Here is an 18,812-nt window from a genome sequence, read left to right as displayed (position 1 = left end):
GCCATTAAAACTGAGAGAAGATCAGTGTCTCGGTGGAAATAAAATAAAAGCAGCATGCATGACAGCATTAAATAGAACCGTTAAAAACCCCATTGAATAGCTTCTCTTGATAAACTACGAATCTGACAATGAACTGCAGTACAGACACTGTCCTTGGGAAATGAGTGTCATTTAAGAGGGAGAAGGAAGGAAGGAAGGAAGGGAGAAAGTGTTGATATCATAAACAGCAGTGTGTGAAACTAACTTAATGAAAGAATGACCTTAAAAGGAAAAAATGAATTGAATGCTCGTAACTAATACACACCATTACATACAACTGTGTTTGTCAGCATTTCTGTAACCACAAAATTGAGGAACTTCTAACTGTGCAAAAAAAACTGGAATGAAACTTGGCAAACAGAATCTTGGCCTGGAAAACTCCAGAAAGGCTTGGGTTTTTATTTGGAAGAAAGTTATTCTGTGTGTGTAAAACCAATGGAAAGAGCCAAATTAACCAATAACAGAAAAGCAAGCACAAGATCAATTAACATACATACTTAAAAAAAAGTAGATTACAACTTTCACAAAAATCTCAAGACAGTTTCTTTAAAAAGCAGGTAAGTCATGTCGAAGCGTATGGAGTTTCTCTGCATGTATTCAGAAGTGTTAACAACTGTGAAGGAAGTCCACCAGTGTCTTAAGATGAAAAAGGTACACAAGCTATACCCAGAATTTTATTATTTCTCAGTAACATGCTCATTTTTCTAAATTCTGTCATCACTATTTCAGATTATCTTACTACCTTTACAAGAATCCTTAACAGGAAGTAAGGGGTATTTGCTTGGACTTTAAAGAATAACCAAGTAAAACAAAGGCTGTGTATTGTCAGCAAAACTAAACACCTTTGTTTTCCTTCAAAAACATACAACTAAAATCAACTGCATCCACCACAACTGGAAAAGTAGGGAATTTAGGGTGAAGATTCTGAGTGTTCAAGGATGTGTCATTCCTCCTGCTCTTTTCTGTTAGGTTCAGTAACATGTAAGTTAGGGGCTTGCTTTTTACACTACCATAAATAAACTTTCATGTGCGGCAATCTCTGAGGTGAACAGAAGCTTCACTTTTTCCTCCAAACATGGAGGGCAATAATTGACTAGGGTTTTTTAGTAAGAGAGATTGTTATCCGATAACTGACTTCAGAATCTGGAGCCTTCAGAGTGTCAAACATGACCAGATTTATGTACCCAGAGCAGCCAGACCTCAAAATGGCAAAAGCTTGCATGTTTTGGTCCTTATGATCTAATTGAATCACTGTATGCTAATATTGCTTCACCAGAGATCCCAGGCAGTTCTCCAGAAAGCATTGTTCTCCTTTTTTCTGCCTTCATTCACAGGAATAAAACTACAGAATTTCAGTATTTTGAGGAAGATGACAAAATCAGAGACATAAAGTATATTAAACTCTTCCCCCCATCTGTATTACTTGTATCTTTTTAGGACTTAAGGCTTACCTCTGTCATTATAGCGATTAAACAGTAGCAAATGACAACAAATGACAAAGAAAAACCCTATTTGTTTGAATGTTTCACATCCTCTTCCAGCTGTATCCAAAGTTTGTTTTGGTCTTATTACAGACCTGTTCCCAAACATTCTCCCTGTCATAGGCTTGCCCTCACTACAGAACTGCAAGTCAGCAGGCACAAGATTGTCCTGTTCTCCTCTCTGCTTGAATCATCTAGGTGTTACTGTAATGTAAGTAATAAATGAGATCTAACAGACAGTAAAATAGTTTTGCAGGAAAAGCACACACATACCCACCCCCCATTTAACAAGATTAAAAAAAGAAGAGCAAGTAGAGAATACAAAGTAAAGAGCAACTGTTTAACAACCACAAGCAAGCTAGCTAAACCACTTGATCATTTTCCTCCTTCTCTAATCTCTACATTCCACAGTCAGAGTCCATTATTCAGCTTGTTTAGAAATAGTACCTTGTAGGATGGAGTACAGACTGTGAGAGAGAACACTGCTCAGCTAAATCCAGCAAAACACAAAGGAGTATGTTCCATCAGATAACCGGACAGAGAAGATTCAAATACAGTCAGACATGGCATGGGAAGATGACCTTTAGGCCAAATGAAGGAACAGGAGCTGTTCCCAAAATGAAGCACACACCAAAGTCAGTATAACACAAAGAACACAGACAGCAGAGAATGTCACCTCAGAAAAATAAGCTGAGTGTAAAGGTTGGTAATTCCTTCTTAAGAGTAAATCCATTTTCACACCTTAGTGTCTATGCAAAATCAGTCACATACCAATACTGCAGACTTACAACACATTTCTTATGTACATTTCTGTGCTGCAATTCTTGTATTGCATTAAAAAAGCTGAGTAACATCAGACACACATCTGTTCTCTCATCCAGTAATATACATGCACTCACTCCCCTTCTCTTCCCTAGCAAAGCTCCATGAATTTTTAATTTTAGCAAAGCTAAAAGAGCTGAAATTAAAGAAAAGTACAGCAACACGAAAGTAGGCCTTTCTTCTGACAGGAAAAGTGGGAGATCCAAAATGCTCCTGCAGAAGCACAGTCCTGCCTCAAATCAGTAAAGTTTTTGCCTTTAATAGGTACAAGATGAATAAAAATTATCACATAAAGCTAACTGAATGCAACCGCACACACAACTTTGGCCTCACCAAGCTGGTTCCACCAGTTTCCCATGGACTGACATTTCAAAGACTAATTCTCTTGTCTTACAATATGGTTGAACTAACATTTCATATGTTCTCCCAGTAAATGCACTAAGAGGATCTCTCCCTTGTACTCAGTCACCAATAATTATTTTGTAAATTTTATTTTCTTTTTTAAAACCAAAAATGGTATCTCTTAACTCGTTATTTTAATTCCCTCCTCACTGAAATGAAGCATAAAGGTGATTAGGGCAAGGCTTATATATATGATCACAGACCTATCTCCTTAAGAAAGCATGCTACAAAAGCCCATGAAATCAGAGCTTCTTTTGAACAACAAATTACTATCTTATACTTTTTAAATTTGCACTGTAAGGACAATACTTTGCACTTCAAATTCTTGCTTTAGAAAGACCAGTGTGTTAGAGAATTTCAAAGCTTACAAAAAAACTTAAACATCATGAGGCTACTGAAGTAGGCAGTATTCCCATTCCTTGATACAGGAAAAAATAAGGGCAAGAGAGGTCAATCAACAGACCAATACAACACTGTGAAACAAAACCAGGTTTCCTGACTTCTTGTTTACTGCATTAAGCTACTTATATTCTTGAAAAGTATAAACATGAATACCACCACTGCTTCTGGGAGCAAGCAACATCCCACAGAGAAAAGGGACAGTACCTAGCTTAAAGTGCCGGACCAGAACCAAAGCAGGGCTAGTGTGGGAATGCTAGTAGGTATGCGTTGCAGCACAAATTAGTAGGCTGCAACAAAGCTTTTACCGTGGGTCAGATTCTACCATCCAGGCTGTTTCTCCTTCCTCCAGAAGACAGACCACACTACTCCCACTCCTCCACCACCCAACCACCTCTCCCACCCTCCTCAGTGCTATTTAAGCACTTAGCAGGAACGAGCTACAGCAGCACATCGTCCATGTCAATCAACCCACTGCCTTCGAGGCAAGGCCACAGCTGCATGTTATCAATGCTAATCAACGCACTGCCTTCATTCCTCTACAGGTATGGAAGTTTAATCTTCAAATCAGAAAAAACCCATGCATACCATCTGCAATGGACAGTGTGATTTTAACAAATGAAGGTTTGAGAAAACTACTAAATCAAGACAGGAAACACTTAACAGATGAAACACCATAGCCCTGTCTGAGAACAGCAAAGAATTAAAAGCTGAACTACTAACAATACACATTTTTATTATACAATTTGAACCTCAATGCTCCAAAACTCAGTTGTGTATCTGATCAACAGATCTGGGGATGCTAGAAGAAAGTGAAAAATCTTCCATTGTGTCATTGAAAAAACCTTCAAATATTCAGTTTGTACATCAGTGGACTAACCTGAATACACCCCACTACAGGAAGGATACCAGCCTAAACATAGAAAAAGCTAAGCTAAATCGTCTGTCCCAAGAGGGGCTGACAAGGCCAGACATAAAGTAGGACTGCAAATGAGAGATGGAATATGTAAATCTGAAACAGAAGCTAAGTGAGTTAATTCCGCAACAAGGACAAGACATAAAAGGTGGGAAAAACAGACTACAGCACCTTTTTCACATACTTAAATATTAGGCAGTATCTGGCAGACTTGCACACTTACTTAAGTATTTCTAGACTACCTATTAGTTGGTGCTCACACCAGCAACAGAAAAGATTACTTGCTTTATAGTAAAAAATATCTAGCAATAAATTCACTGATTTACATCTTTTGCAACTTTAGTGCAGCACTTCTGTCTTTAAAAGGGAAAAAGAAAACAAAGAAAAAAGCATCAACTGGCTGCAAGTAGCAACCACAAAAAAGTAGTCCATACGCAGAGAAGTGCACTCAGCAGAAATACCATTTAAGCCATAAGCATGACTAAAGCCTTAATCATTGTCACCATCTCTCTTTGCCCGAAGTCAAAAAGGCTTATTTGCAACTACTCCCTCTTTTCTTCAGTGGCCCCCTATTAGAAAGGCAGAGGAGACTACCTTAGATGTTTCTAAAAATAAAGTAGTAATTTGATTTTGATAAACCTGTGGCTAAGTTCAGAGATCTATTTATGGTTACGATGAGGAAAACAAAGCCAAAAACCACCCCAAAAAATACCATTCCCCCAGATGCCACTACCACTCAAAAGTTCCTTCAACACATCCCAAAGATTTCCAGAAAAGAATAATTCAAACCCTACGAACTTATGCAACAATCAGCTCACTTTCCATGACATTAAAAGGGACTTTTAAGAAATAATGGAAAACAAATAGAGGAAAAAAATATCCAAGTTTAGGTTCTGTGTTATTTGAGGCACATATGCCAAAACAGATGAGGATGGTACATGTGTGGGATGAGTTGTATTTCCTGAACTGTGAAAGAAGAGAGTTACTTGAACTATTTGAGGTGGTGTGCTTGATCCATACTGGTGAGTGCCTAAATAGCACTTAAAATTCGTTATACTGTAACCTAGCTAAATTAATTACTTTAAGCAGTATAAAGTTAGCCAAGACTCACAGTACATGGTTCAGCTGGGAAGGGAAAGAAATGAAAAAGTAGTTGCCAAGATCCACACATTTTTCCTGCATTCATTAATACAGTGCTCTGCTTAGAGTAGGACTGACAAAGGTCTCTGAACAGAAGCATGCAGCACACTTCTATTGCACTGAAGTAATTTAAACAGACAGTTGCCAATTCAGTGATGTAGAGGACTCCTTCATCTGCGGGGGCTTTGACAATCCCAAAGTACATGCATTAGAAGCGATTAGAATCACAAGCTTTTTTCCTTTATGTGCAGGGTCAAAATGCAAAACAAAGAAAAACCTTAAATCTCCACATACTATTCCTGCCATTCCACTCCTGTAGCCATCATGTAATATCTTATTAAAAACCTGTAAGGAAAAAAAAACATTACAACCAAAGATGCCACTTTGAGAAAATTCCCAATCCACCAGTCCTAGCCTCTAAAGAGGCTCAAGAACCTCGCTGAGCTCATTGTCAAAAACAAACCCTTGTGGTTACTTTCCTGGATTAATATCTCCTGCAACACAGTCAACAATACTGGATCCCCTCATGTGCACTTCCAGAAGCTCAGTATTTCAGCCAACACACCAGATATTGTGGTAACACAGTTAAAACTAGCAACAGCTACCTTTCAGAGTGAGCTCAGGAAGGTAAACTGGAAAGTATAAAACTCAGCATGTGCATCACCATTTCACAGAAAATAAATGCTGTCTCTGTTCTTCTGGTATGGCCTTTAAGGATCAAACACCTTGAAGGTATGAGCCTGGAAACTAAAACTGGCAGCTGTTGGAGATCTGAATCTATGGACTTGGACTCAGTTACAATCCTGGTTTTATGACCTTAGAATACCTTCCACCTCACCACACAGTTTTCTAAAGTCCTCTCTATGCAACAGGCTATAAATATCACCTGTGGTACAGACAGAGCTGCAAATACTCATCTCCCTTTCCTTTGCACTCCCACCCATTAACAAAAACCCCAACAAAATAAACCATGCCTCTATTCACAGTTAATACTAGCCCTCTTTTGCAAAGATGGTCTATTACACAAGCACCCAACCAAACTCTGAAGAACTGTTCTCAAACTGCCTGTAGTTCTGGCAGCTACCACTTCTATTTCAAAACTGACAAAGGACTAGTGAACCTCAAACCTAGCTTTTCCAACTACATGTCACATGCCAGTCTAACATAAACCACATAAACAACTACAAGACTCCTACTCCTTAGACTAGAGATACTCCACACCCCTCTGTAGAAAGAATTAGTGTAGTATATACAGTGTTTTCCTCTTGTCATCGGGCCACCACTGATCCAGAAATAAGAAGGTAATACTCATCAGGTCTTTAAAAGACTGTGAACAAGCGAATGAAACAAGTGAAACTATATATAAAGACAAAGCAATCAGGAGCCAAGAACTGTACAGAAGTACTAAGTAACTGTGATTTTTCAATAGATTTGGACCAGAAGTTATGCATCCAGTACATTGTTTTAATAGTTGGATTGTGTTTTCTTGCAGCACAACTAAGCTGAACACCTAGTAATTAGCACTCAGCAGAAAAAGCTCTGTTCATGACAAAGACTTGAGGGAACATACTGTCAGTTGGAGACCAGCAGCACAGTACAGCCACATCCTTCAAAGCTCTTCACATGTTGGCAAGATCAACATACCCTGACATTCATAGACATGCTAAGAGTTGTCCTCCCTCAAGAACCCCCTGAATCTAATTGGTCTATTACAGGGAAGAAATCTCCATCTCTATATTTTGCTCACTATTTAATAAGCTAATCAGTAGGTGAGTCAATAATATCTAACAACAGGTATTCTTCATCCACAGCTTGGGAGTTTGCTTCCTCTGAATTCTCAGTGCAGGAGGCAAATCTGACTTAGTCCATTAAGAGAGTCTTCTTGACTGGTGTTTTTTGAGACACAAATATTCATTTAATGTGAACTAAAGATGTTTGCTTAAAAGGACTCTGAGCTGCAGTTACTCCTCAGAGAAAGAAATCAAAGTTGAATTAACGTTCCTGTTTGGCTTTGTCAGTAAAGCATTGATGAAAAACACTGAAATTGACACTCCTTTAACTTGGGCTTATTATGACTTGTATGATCAAGTTAGCTTTTAAAATATGCTATAAAATTTACAGTCACCAAGGAATACCAAGTTTGCTCTGGTTGTCAAGGATTTTTTTTAACTCATCATTGGGCTTTTTGAGTACATTGACCAACTACGCAGACAGCACAGGCCTCCTGAACTTTCAGAAGAATTTTAAAAAGGTCTGTTGCATGTAATCATTTCTACTTCACTCAGAGCTTGAATTCAATACTTAAGTTGTGGGGACTAAAGTGTTCCCAGCACTCAACACTCAAGACCAGTGTCCTGTTGTTGTACTGCATGAACATAAAAAGTGAAGTGTCAGGCAGAAACACTGCTTATAGTTTATTCCCATGGAACAGGCAGCTTTGGAAGGTAAAACACCCCCAACTTTGGTTATGTTTCACCTCTTCTACTTTGTAAAAAGCCACCAGGAATGCTTCCAAGGAACATGCCGATGAGACAAAAAAAGGGGAAGGAAGGTTAGTGTAGCAAAAGAAGCTGAAGCAAGTAAAACAGTAATGCCACAAACTGCTGAACATACCTAGTAGTTCACTGTTCCTCAAATAAGAAAGGTCTTGCTTCCTTTTTATCTCCTGTTCTCAGCCCTACAGGCCTCCCTCGCCTCCATCACCTGTGCTATTCACTGGGCCCTCCCTGAACGTAGTTCAACTTGCTAGGCTGTAAGCAAGCTACCAAGCTTTTCCAGGTTAGTTTTCCGACTTCGAGCATGATGAGTTGGCTTAAAAACCACAGGTCAACCACAGAATTAGTGCAATGAACATAGCAAGAATGAGGGCCTGGGAGCTTTTAAATAAGCCCTCCCAAGCTCACAAACATTCCTTGAGATACGTATTTCTGATACTGACCCACGACTTAGCATTTTAATCTTTGAGCTGGACACACAAATGGATCCCACTGTGTAAAAAGCACAGGCTCAACACTCCCATCACAAGCAGAAAACACTTCTCTGAATAGCCTTTCTGTAGTATGAAAACTAGTTTAAAAGTACGTGATGGTCATTAATAGAACAGGCCAGCAATCACTTTGATCTCAAAAACCTTTAGATTAGTTGATGTAAGTGGAGGGGAGCGGGAACACAGGAAAATAAATAATTAAGGGGATCATGATCATATTTTCTTAGGGAAAAAGCAGCCTTCTGATTTCAGTAAAACGCAGATGGGGCTGTGTAGAAAAGGGGAAGAAGGCAGAACATGAGTACCTAAAAGTAACTGGAGTCACATAGTCATCGCTTGAAATATATATGTAAACTGACTTACTGAGTTGCCCCCAGCAATTCTGTAACAACACATATTTGCAATACTTACTTTATTGTAAACAGTTTAAGATGCAGACTTGCCTTTTTTTGATTTTCTTAAAGGCACAGTTTCCAGACCCCATCTAGTGGTGCGAGTGCCTTACAACAGCCTCATTAATAAAGACCACATTTAAGCTTTTCAATGCACTGTTTTTTAAAAAAGAAACAATACAGGGTTGGTTTCAGTTTAACGTCCACCTGAAAGAATGTCAGTAGTCACACCTGCTAAAAACATAAAACAAGATTTCCAGAATTACTAGTTAACTTGTAATCCTGCTGGACTTACATCAATTCTACTTTAACAGTTCTTCATACACTGTCTTTGAGGAACCAGCCCACCACATTCAGATCTAATTAGTATACTAGGAAAGAAGGGGGGAATATCAATTGCTGCACTGAATCTGAGACAGAATAAATATCAAGCTGTGAATGAACTTTGGGAAAAAGCAAAAAGAATTCGCCTCTATATCCTGACTCAGTCAGCAAGACTAATCAAATTATGACTATCTGAAGTGAGCTAAACTTTTCACAATTCAGAGCTATGCAACTGTCTCTAAATTTCCCCATGTATGCCAGGAAATGCTGGCTTTTCAATTACCTTCTTCACTGTAGTAGCCAAGCATGAAGCACTCCCAGCTTCCCATCAGAAAGTTAACCAATTTCACAGTATATGAAAATTACTCATAACCAGGACTTTTTTTCCTAACCCTAAAAATACTTTCTTTTTAATTTGTAGATGTGTTTAGTGTTGCCTGACTAAAAGAAGTGGATAAAACAAACTCTTCTGGCTGGAGGCATGTAACAGTAAGCTACAAGATAAATCCTCCTACAACTCAACTGGAGAAGAGCCATGCATTCTGGAGAAAAATATTCGGGTGTAAAAATCCTCAAATTTTCCAGCTAAATAAATAGATTCAGGTCATTTGTTTCTGACAAGCAGTGGAATCTATATCTGAATTCTCCAATCTACAAGGATATCACTACTCCATTCAAAATTTTGAAAATTTAGAGCTATTAGTTTAAAACTGCACAATTAGCCGTACTCCACTGACTGCCATCCAAGTTTAGAAGTTAACAGCAAATCAACCCTTTTCTGACAGTGCATCATCAAGCTGAAAAAAAGTTAAATAAAAGCTATACCTCACCTGAGGAGCCTCTGCTGATTAAAACTGGAAATTCAGCATCAACCCTGATCCCCGTCAAATGAGTAAAGGCCAGCTGAACCCTGTGAATTTACCAAACCTCACCTATATCTGTAAAGAGTATTACTGCACTAGTGCTGCTGGCCTTAATATGCATTATGTGAAAGTACTGCTAGCTACAGTACTGCTATTGACCACAAACAGCTGGTCTTCAGAATTCCAAGCTTTTAATTTACTTTCTGGATTTCGCAGGGGAGCAGCAACAGGATCCTCCAGAACACTCTCCAGTTATGAAGCAAATCAAGAAGTAGTGGCTGCACCAGTTTAACTCTGCCTCCATCTAAGAACTGACAGAGAACACGACAGTAGTTGGGGGAAATGAGTTTTACATGAAGTATTTTATTAGCAGCAAATTGTTAACTGCATGTAATCATTTCACCTTTCCCATACCGCAGGAGTGCTGCAGCCCTGCTTAACTCACTGTAAGTTATTTTGGCAATCTACAGCAAACATCTACACTTCTTTCTACCCATTCAACCCCTCATCAAAACTCCACTACCACACAACATGACAGAACAGCTAAATCTAGTAATTTCTGCTAGCACCACAGTGATAGGACTGAAATAACTCCCACGATGGCCACAGTATTATGAAGGATTCCATCAATACTGAAGGAAAGGAGGAATTTCCCTTTATAGATCATGGCATAAAATAAAATCCCTCACAAGTGAGCTTCATATGCAGCAATGGAAATATAGTAGGTTAAGGAAGGAATAGTATGTAACTACAGTACAAAACTGCTGTATCTGTCTGTGCTATTCAACAATCCCAGCAAGTTAATACTTCCATATTGTGCCCCGCAAAAGGCTCTATTCCCTCATCCTTCCTACACCTCAGGCAGTGTTAAATTTTCTTGGATACTGATGACAGCGTAAGAGAGAGCTACAAACCTGTAGAGAAGCAAGGATTTCCACCCCTACCAGATATTTTGACAATGAGAAAAGTAGCCCTTCTTTTCTGTACTAGTGTTATGACATGCAAGTTACACCAGCAGCTTCCTGTTTATCCCTAGATTATGGAGAATTTCAGGGCTGTTTAATCCATTCTGTCTATAAAACTCATCAGCCAAATGCTTTTGGCACACATCTTACCTGCAACTACAGTTTCTGTTCTTTATTATTAATAAGAATATGGAAAATATACACAAACTGTCTCACATACCAGCTTCAGTTCTACGTAAAGTCTATCACAGGTACTTACAGCATTACATGGATTACTTCATCCTTAGAAAAAAAAATAATCATTTTTCCTGGTAAATTCACAGTGTATTTTCATCAAAAGAGACTATAAAAAACTAAAAAAACCCACAGATGAAAATCTAAATTCTGGCTTCCAATTCCTCACTGAGGTGAGGTATATCTTAACTAATCTACAAATGAATAAAATTGTTTCCTCATAAGACAAAGTGAATTGGCCCCAAATACATTAAAATTCAAGTTCCATATTTCTAGATTAGCTTACTAGATCTGCAGAGACCAGTGGGAGTTTTGGCAAATGCTCCATTATTTTAATAAAGACTAAAAATCCTAATTTATTAAAATATGAGGGACTGGCTTTGGCAGGCCACTCGCAGGACACAGTTCATTCTGAAAGAGACCTCTTCCCTGAGAGTTTCCTGGGAACAAACTAGTGGCAGCAGAGTGCTTTAGGCCATTTTCTTGCCTTCAACCAAGCAAACCCTTCTTGTCATATTTTGGGCACATCCCTGATCAAGCAAAGGAGGAAAGCTGATGGCTGTCCCAGAAAAGAAGCAGCTGAAAGCAGACTTATCATCTGCATTTTTTAAGTTACACCTTGCTCAGCCTCAAGTCTGAGGTTCTACATCTCAGCCAACAGCATTTAGTCTACAGGGAGCAGCCTGTTTCCTACTATGCCCTTTCCTGTTTCTGAGTCCTCTGGGAGGAGTGGGCTGCAGGCAGGAAGCATGTGCCTATTTCACGCAACACATCACACCTAGCAGGTGCAAATGCTTTAAATTCAGTGCTTAAGGGAATAGCTGCATGGTATACACAGTGCACGTCCAGCTGCACAGCATGGGTGTTGCACATGTTCCCCTGCGCAGCAAAAGTGGTGTTACCTGTCCACCTCAGAATTTCAGCACTGGAATTCCGATGTACGATGTTTAACTATCAACATTTAGGTTTTTAATTGGAAAAATTTACTTTGATCAGATTAGGACCAGAAAGAGGTAGCTCTTGTCCACCAGATATAAGCATATGAGCTTCCACTCATTTAACTTATTCAAGGCCTTCAAGATGACCCAGAGGTTATAACATAAGGAACCATTTCCCCACTCCTTCCATCATTCAAAAAAAGACTGTAGAATTGACTGTAGAATTGAGATTTGTCAAAGGTTATTAAGTCTTTCATACAGGCACTAAACCTGGAGAAATACAACTTACTTGCTCAGAAGCATACCAATTAAATTCTGTTATAGCTATATTATATCTGGCATTAGGAAGAACAATACCACAATACAGCTAAAAATGTGTGTCCTTAAATGTGTGAGCACAGACTGTTATCCCGTACACACACAGTAGCTCCCAACAAGCTCACAGCAAGCACTCTTCCTTAACCTTGTGGTTAAGACTGAAGAAGGCAAAAAAGCATCTAGACCTGAGACCTTTTGAGTTTCCTTGATCTGATAGCTGCTACTACCCCATGCAATAAATCATCAACACTTTTATATGTAAGACTAAGAAACTTTTGGAGATCGATGTTTTAATGAGTATAGCTAAAAATAAGGAAAAGGAATGATTTCCACTATTAGAAAGAAGCTGTCAAAAATTTGTAAGAGGAGAATCCCTTACTCAAGTAATCTGCTCCTGCATTTATCAGGGTCAATGCCTGCATCCTTAGTGATACTTAGAACAGAATCATACAATTACAGAATTGTTTCAGTTGGAAAAGACCTTTAAGATCACAGAGTCCAGCCGTTAACCTAACACTGCCAAGTCCACAACTAAACCATGTCCCTAAGCACAACATCTACAGCCCTTTTAAAATGCCTCCAGGGATGGTGACTCAACCACTCCCCTGGGCAGCCTGTTCCAATGCTGGACAACCCTTTCAGTGAAGACATTTTTTCCTAATATCCAATCTAAACCTCCCTTGGTGCAACTTGAGGCCGTTTCCTCTCATCCTATTGCTTGTTACTTGACAGAGGAGACCAACACTCACCTCACTACAACCTCCTTGCAGGCAGTTGTAGAGACTGATAAGGTCTCCCCTGAGACTCCTTTTCTCCAGGCTAACCAACTCCAGTTCCCTCAGCAGCTCCTCACTGGACTTGCTCCCTAGACCCTTCACAGCAGCTTTGCCGCCCTTCTCTGGATACTTCCTCTCTCTATTCCTGTTAGCCTTGTACAATCTTTCCAGCTACATGGGGTGATACCATTCCAGTTTGCTACCCAAATGAAAGACTTCCTCTAAATTTTGCTTCAATGTAGAATTTCCATATATATAAGCTATACCACTCTACCAACATCATTCCTTCTATATTCATATTCTGAGAATAAACGTGAAGAGATAAATGTTTTGGTTTAACTCCCTTTCGAAAACAACACAAACTCAACCTGCAGAAATTCTTAAATCACAAAATTGAGGTAGAAGCTGAAAAACAAAGGATCCTGCAAAACCAGTATGGGGTCAGCTGGCTTGGCCAGAGGAAGGCAGCTTTGTCCATATTAGTTCACAAGGGAAAATCAGTCACAAACTGAAGTTAAAATGACAGAAATTTTATGGGGAAAAAAGAACGTGTTTTGGAAGAGCAAAATAACCCTAGCATCTTGTATTTCTCTCCCTCTATACAGCAAATGCTGAAGTCATTGTGATGTTAGAAAGTTACTTACTAAGACCTAGGCATAGAGTTTGACAGGGATACAAGAAGATAAGCTTAGGCAACTCTCGATCTCCCTTCCAGTTACATTTTATCAAACCTAAATTTAACAGCAGACTGTACAACAGCTGCCAACAAGGGCTCTGGCAAACTTTACAAACATGAGCAAGCTCTAAAGCCGCCAACACCAGCAAGCAAATTCTGATTTAAGCTTAAAAATGAAAATCAATTCAAACCATTAATATTTACAGTTTAAGAACAATAAACCCTTCTGAAACCATAATTTGGTTGCTATTTAATGGATGTCTAAACATCTTACAATATTTTTAGGCCAGTTATAATTAATGTCATATGAGACTGCTTTTTCTGTCTGTATAGTACAAACCCAAGAAGAATTTTTAGTGATATGCATTTCTAGATTTGCCAAGAAATTCACCAATAAGGGGAGAGTCTAATGTATGCTGCAGAACATTTGAAATAGCTGAGGCTACTGCACTGTAAAAGAAGTACTACCTGTTTTCCCCTCTTTTCACTTTTTTGAAATTATCCTTTCTATGCTTACACTCATAACTGAAAACATGTAAACATAAAATTTGGAGGGAGGTGAGAAACACTTGAGGTGCTCAATTTTTTTCTGATTATTCTTGTTAAAAAAAAATACTTTCAAAATCTGAAAAACTGAAAAATACTTTAAAAAAAGCTTAAACTCTCATGCATGCCAAACTCTAGTGCCAGACACTGCATACAACCACTTTATAACCCAGCCTAACTACACTTCATGCTGCAAACTTATTCTTTTCATTTGTTTAAAGTCCTAACGCAAATCTGGAACCACGTTATGCAGCCAAACTGATTATTCAGGTGTCTATATTATCCAGGAAGTCATATAAACTCTTAAGCACCGAGTAAAAAGCTGCCTTGACCACAATCTCTAATCAGCCACTGAAAACTGAGCTGGATAGAAAAAACAAACTGTAAAACAGGCAGTGCCCACTATGGCTTCTTCCAGTATAAGCAAGCCAGTGCTAAACACAATGGTAAAAACTTGACACAACAATCTGAGTTAATCTGCAGTGGTGAGGCCAGGCAGTCTTCTAGAAAAATCACTTACCTTAACACTGAAGATCTAGCCCCATTTTAAATCAAAATAAATCATATGTATGAAGAATAATGTTAACTATGCATAATAACTTCATTCAGCATTGCTAACACTGCTGTTAATTTTGTTCTGCATCTTTTCTTAATATCATATGTTCTGACTTAAAAAAAGAGTGGCATGCCACCACCTCTCAAGGGAAAGAAATAGCACAACATAAGACAAGGACAGCCAGATCATACCTCTGAGGTTTACGAATATCCCAGAGTCCCACACCTTCCTTAGAGTTGGCAGTAGCCAGTAATCTGGGTTCTACTGGATTAAACATCACACTGTGAAAGGCTGATGGATAGTGTGCCAAGCAGAAGGGCTCTGTTGAAAAAGTTGAGATTTCAGACATAAGAACAAACAATGCATACAACTGTTTGATGCAATGAGTTTGGCAGCTTAGCATGGAAACAGCCTATCAAGATCTGAAGATATGGAGGCATGTTCAAACCACTTCTCAAGCAAACACATCCAAAGCAATATAAAGCCTGAGGTTTAAAAATCCACCCACATGTGCCTTCACTTTGTCTAAATATGGAAAAGGACACATACTGGATTTCAAGACACCATTTTGCTTACGGAAGGTTATCTAAGTTTAAAACTAGCCACTCAAAGACAAAGTATTTTAATCTTCTTAAGGTTCTCAACCAAACAGACATATTTTGAGCCAGGGACTATGCCAGACTTCTCCATTCACTGCTTGCTTTGATGCAACCACTGTGCTGCTCACATGCTTGGGTGACTCTGTAACTGCCCTCCACAAGCACCTCCAAATGTACTTCATTTTCTTTCCTCATATCCGTCATTAAGACGGATAAAACACGGTTGAACAAATAACCCTCCCAAATTCCCAATACCTTCTGAAACTACTGTCCATCAAACAGCTAAGACACAATTAATGTTTACTTGTCCTGCACCATTTGTATCCTCCCCTTAGGATGTATTACAAGGTTTTTGACACAGGGACTTTCCTTTTTAGCAGTGATGAAAACAAAGGTCTCTGACCATGGCTGAAGTTCCCTGGTGCTATTAATTGTCATAGGAGGCAGAGGTAAAACGAAGAACAGGCACAAACTTTTGTTCTGCCAGCCTGCCCAAATGCTTTCGAGATTGCTGTTGGTCTGCTGGCAGCTCCAAACAAGGTTTAACACCAAAACTGACCTTCTACATTTGCATTATAAAATCAGATCCCTGCTGGGACAGAAAAGGCTGTGGTATTAAAATGGCAGCCCCCACTGAGGAGCAATGGCCTGCATTAGCTGAATGGAAAGGCAAAATATCATCAGATTACTAAATAAATAAAGGAATTATTTCTTTATTTAAAATAAAGTTTTAATTTGTGTATATTTGTTTAGTCAAATCATTGCCACTAATTACTGATGTTTTCCTTCACACCTTTATTATAAATAACCTGGCCTGGTACCACAGTTTTTTCCAAGATATCAAAATTTGCCCTTCAGCCTGTCAAAGACAGATGACAGGAGCTAAACTAATGAGGCATTAGGTCACTTTAATGAAAAGCAGGGAGATTACTACTTTGTTGTTCTTTATATTCATTCACAATTGTAGCTTGTATCCACTGGAGTATGAAAATGTTTCTCAACACCATCTCTTCACAAAAATTAAAAATGCATTTATAAAAAATACTGCATAAATGACTTGGCAGTGAAAGATGGGGAGAAACAGAACAGGAATGAAACAATTTTTCCAGCCTCTTTTAATGCACTATTTTAAACTAGGATGTTATTTGCAAGATTTTAGTGAGCTGTCCACTCAGGGTAATTAACTATACTCACGCTAGCAGGCACAGTGACTATTCCCATGAAAACACCATCGCAGACAAGGGGATTATGCCACTGACAAGCATTATATTGTAGCAAACATTGGCAGGGTTCACATATAAATGCTGACTCAGGACTCCTATATAAGAATGCAAAAGCCATTTATTTAAAATTCAGAGAGCTAAGACACTACTCCAAAAAAGCCACGAATGTACCACAGCCAGCACTTCTTCACTTCACTGGTGCAGCCTTCTCATTCAAAGTCTCAGCAACAGTAAAAGTAGTAGCAAGGTTTAACTACAACAAAGAAGGGCAAACCTCATTTCATACAACTTCAGAAACTCAGATCAGATTGGACATTAACTTATGATACTGAGCGGCTTCACACAGATGCATTTAAGCATCCAGTCCCACCAATTGTTGACATCCATTACCAGCAACAGGTAGTTCTAGTAAAGACAGATTTTTATGGTATAGAGTTCAGGATAAGGCAATAAAGCAGCATTTCACCATTTCCAATTTGGAAGCCATATTCAGTGTCTAGTCTCATCACTTGGACATTATGAAAACAGAAAAATAGGGATGAAGTGACTTGGATTTATCAAAGGTAAATTAGTCACATCAGACTAATGTGATTGCCTTCTTTGATAAAGTAACAGACCTCTTATACAGGGGAAAAGTTGTAGAACTAATGAGGACTAAATTCACATGTGGTATAGTATCAAGTTTAGCTACAGGCAGTTGCAAAGGGAGTTGCACAGGGTGAGAAACTGGCTGAAGTGAAGACAACAGTTCATTGTGCTAGTAAGGGACTTCTGAGTAAGAGACAAGTTATTAACAAGTTCCTCAAAGACAGAGAAGAGACATCATAAATATTTTTATTAAAGTCCGTGATACACATACACTGTGTGCACTGTTTTTCAAAATGTTTTAATAAAATTACCAGATGGGAAAGAGATAAGGGGTATCACAATTGCACAAGAGAATCAGAATTCACAGTAAGAATCAGACCAGTGAAAACTGAATGCAGTGCTAATATGCTGAATTTTTATTTATACAAAGGCATGTATAAATATGCCTGGGGTAGGGAGAGCATCAATAAGCAATCTACTCTGAGTATTCTGGTGAGACTTATCAAGAGAGACCTAATTCTGGTTACTCACATTCAATAAAGCCCTCATGATACCAGTGGCTCTAAAAGACTCCTATGAGACTATAAAGTATGTCTTGTTTCAGCTTTCATTTCCTCAACAAAAAGGGACAGAATCACAGTCTAGAAAAGTTACCAAATTCACTAGGTATGGAAAAAGCTAAATCAGTTAAACTGCAACTTTCACCCAACAACGAATGTGTACAAATTGCCACAAAATACATAAGCTGGATTTTAGTGCCATAACCAATATTCCTGTAAGACAAATAGAAATTATGAATTGAGGCAACTGCATTTAATTAGCTGACAAAAAAAAAAGTTTATTTTAGCTATGAAGGAAAGAAACCCGATTCTGTACTCCTGCAGATTGCTCAGTTTTAAATTCTTAGCTTTGTGGTCTTTAGGATAGTGTAAACTCACAATTTCATTTACAGAAGTATTATTTAAGTATTCGTATACAGAAATTCAATTACTGAAGTATTCCCCTCCAAATTTATGTAACTACAGTTATAAACTGAGATTCTCCAGCCTTAAAACTGCAGCTGTAAAAACACAGATTACAGTGTTTTGAGAAGCTGCAGGTTTGTTATATAAATCAACAGTATTCAGTTCTGGTTTAGAAAACAAAATTGAAGTAATCGTTTAACTTCCCTGTTACCACATAAGGGCTCTAAGTTTCCATACAACCAGAAAACATTTGCATAAGAACAATTCTCAGTGTCACAGGGAAGTATATAAATAGTTTTGGAAAACTATTCAAATCAAAGTAACAGCTTTCTAAACATCCAGAATTTCTTATCCCAGGCTATAGACAAAACCAAAGAAAATCCACATTTCTCATTGATTTCAAGTTTAGCAAGATGCTTTCATTGAAGAAACATGTCCTCCACTGCTTCTTTACTCAAGTTAAAACTTACTCATACAAAGTTCTATCCTAGCCTATGCTATATGGTGGTACTTTACGAAGTCATTTAAGACGGTAACACTGAACTGTAAATATCAGGTCTTGCCTATCACAAGCCTCAAGAATTATGCCTCTGTCTCACCCTTCTCCAATGCTCCCTGTCTCAATTGTCCCAGATAAATGTAACTTTTCCCTTCCCTGCCTTGC

General features: G+C 38.5%; 1 protein-coding gene across 4 annotated transcripts in view; it reads right to left on the bottom strand.

The window, feature by feature from the left end:
• DCAF5 (DDB1 and CUL4 associated factor 5) overlaps nucleotides 1–18,812 on the bottom strand; it is a 77,415-nt gene that overhangs the window by 41,561 nt on the left and 17,042 nt on the right. For all 4 annotated transcript variants that reach the window (XM_005441099.4, XM_014281441.3, XM_055715022.1 and 1 more), the window contains exon 5: nucleotides 14,965–15,094. In XM_005441099.4, coding sequence (XP_005441156.2) covers nucleotides 14,965–15,094 — 130 coding nt within the window. The remainder of the gene's footprint in view (nucleotides 1–14,964; nucleotides 15,095–18,812) is intronic.

Source organism: Falco cherrug, chromosome 7 (assembly GCF_023634085.1).
Source record: "Falco cherrug isolate bFalChe1 chromosome 7, bFalChe1.pri, whole genome shotgun sequence".
Taxonomy (NCBI): Eukaryota; Metazoa; Chordata; class Aves; order Falconiformes; family Falconidae; genus Falco; species Falco cherrug.
This window is presented reverse-complemented; position numbering and strand designations above follow the sequence as displayed.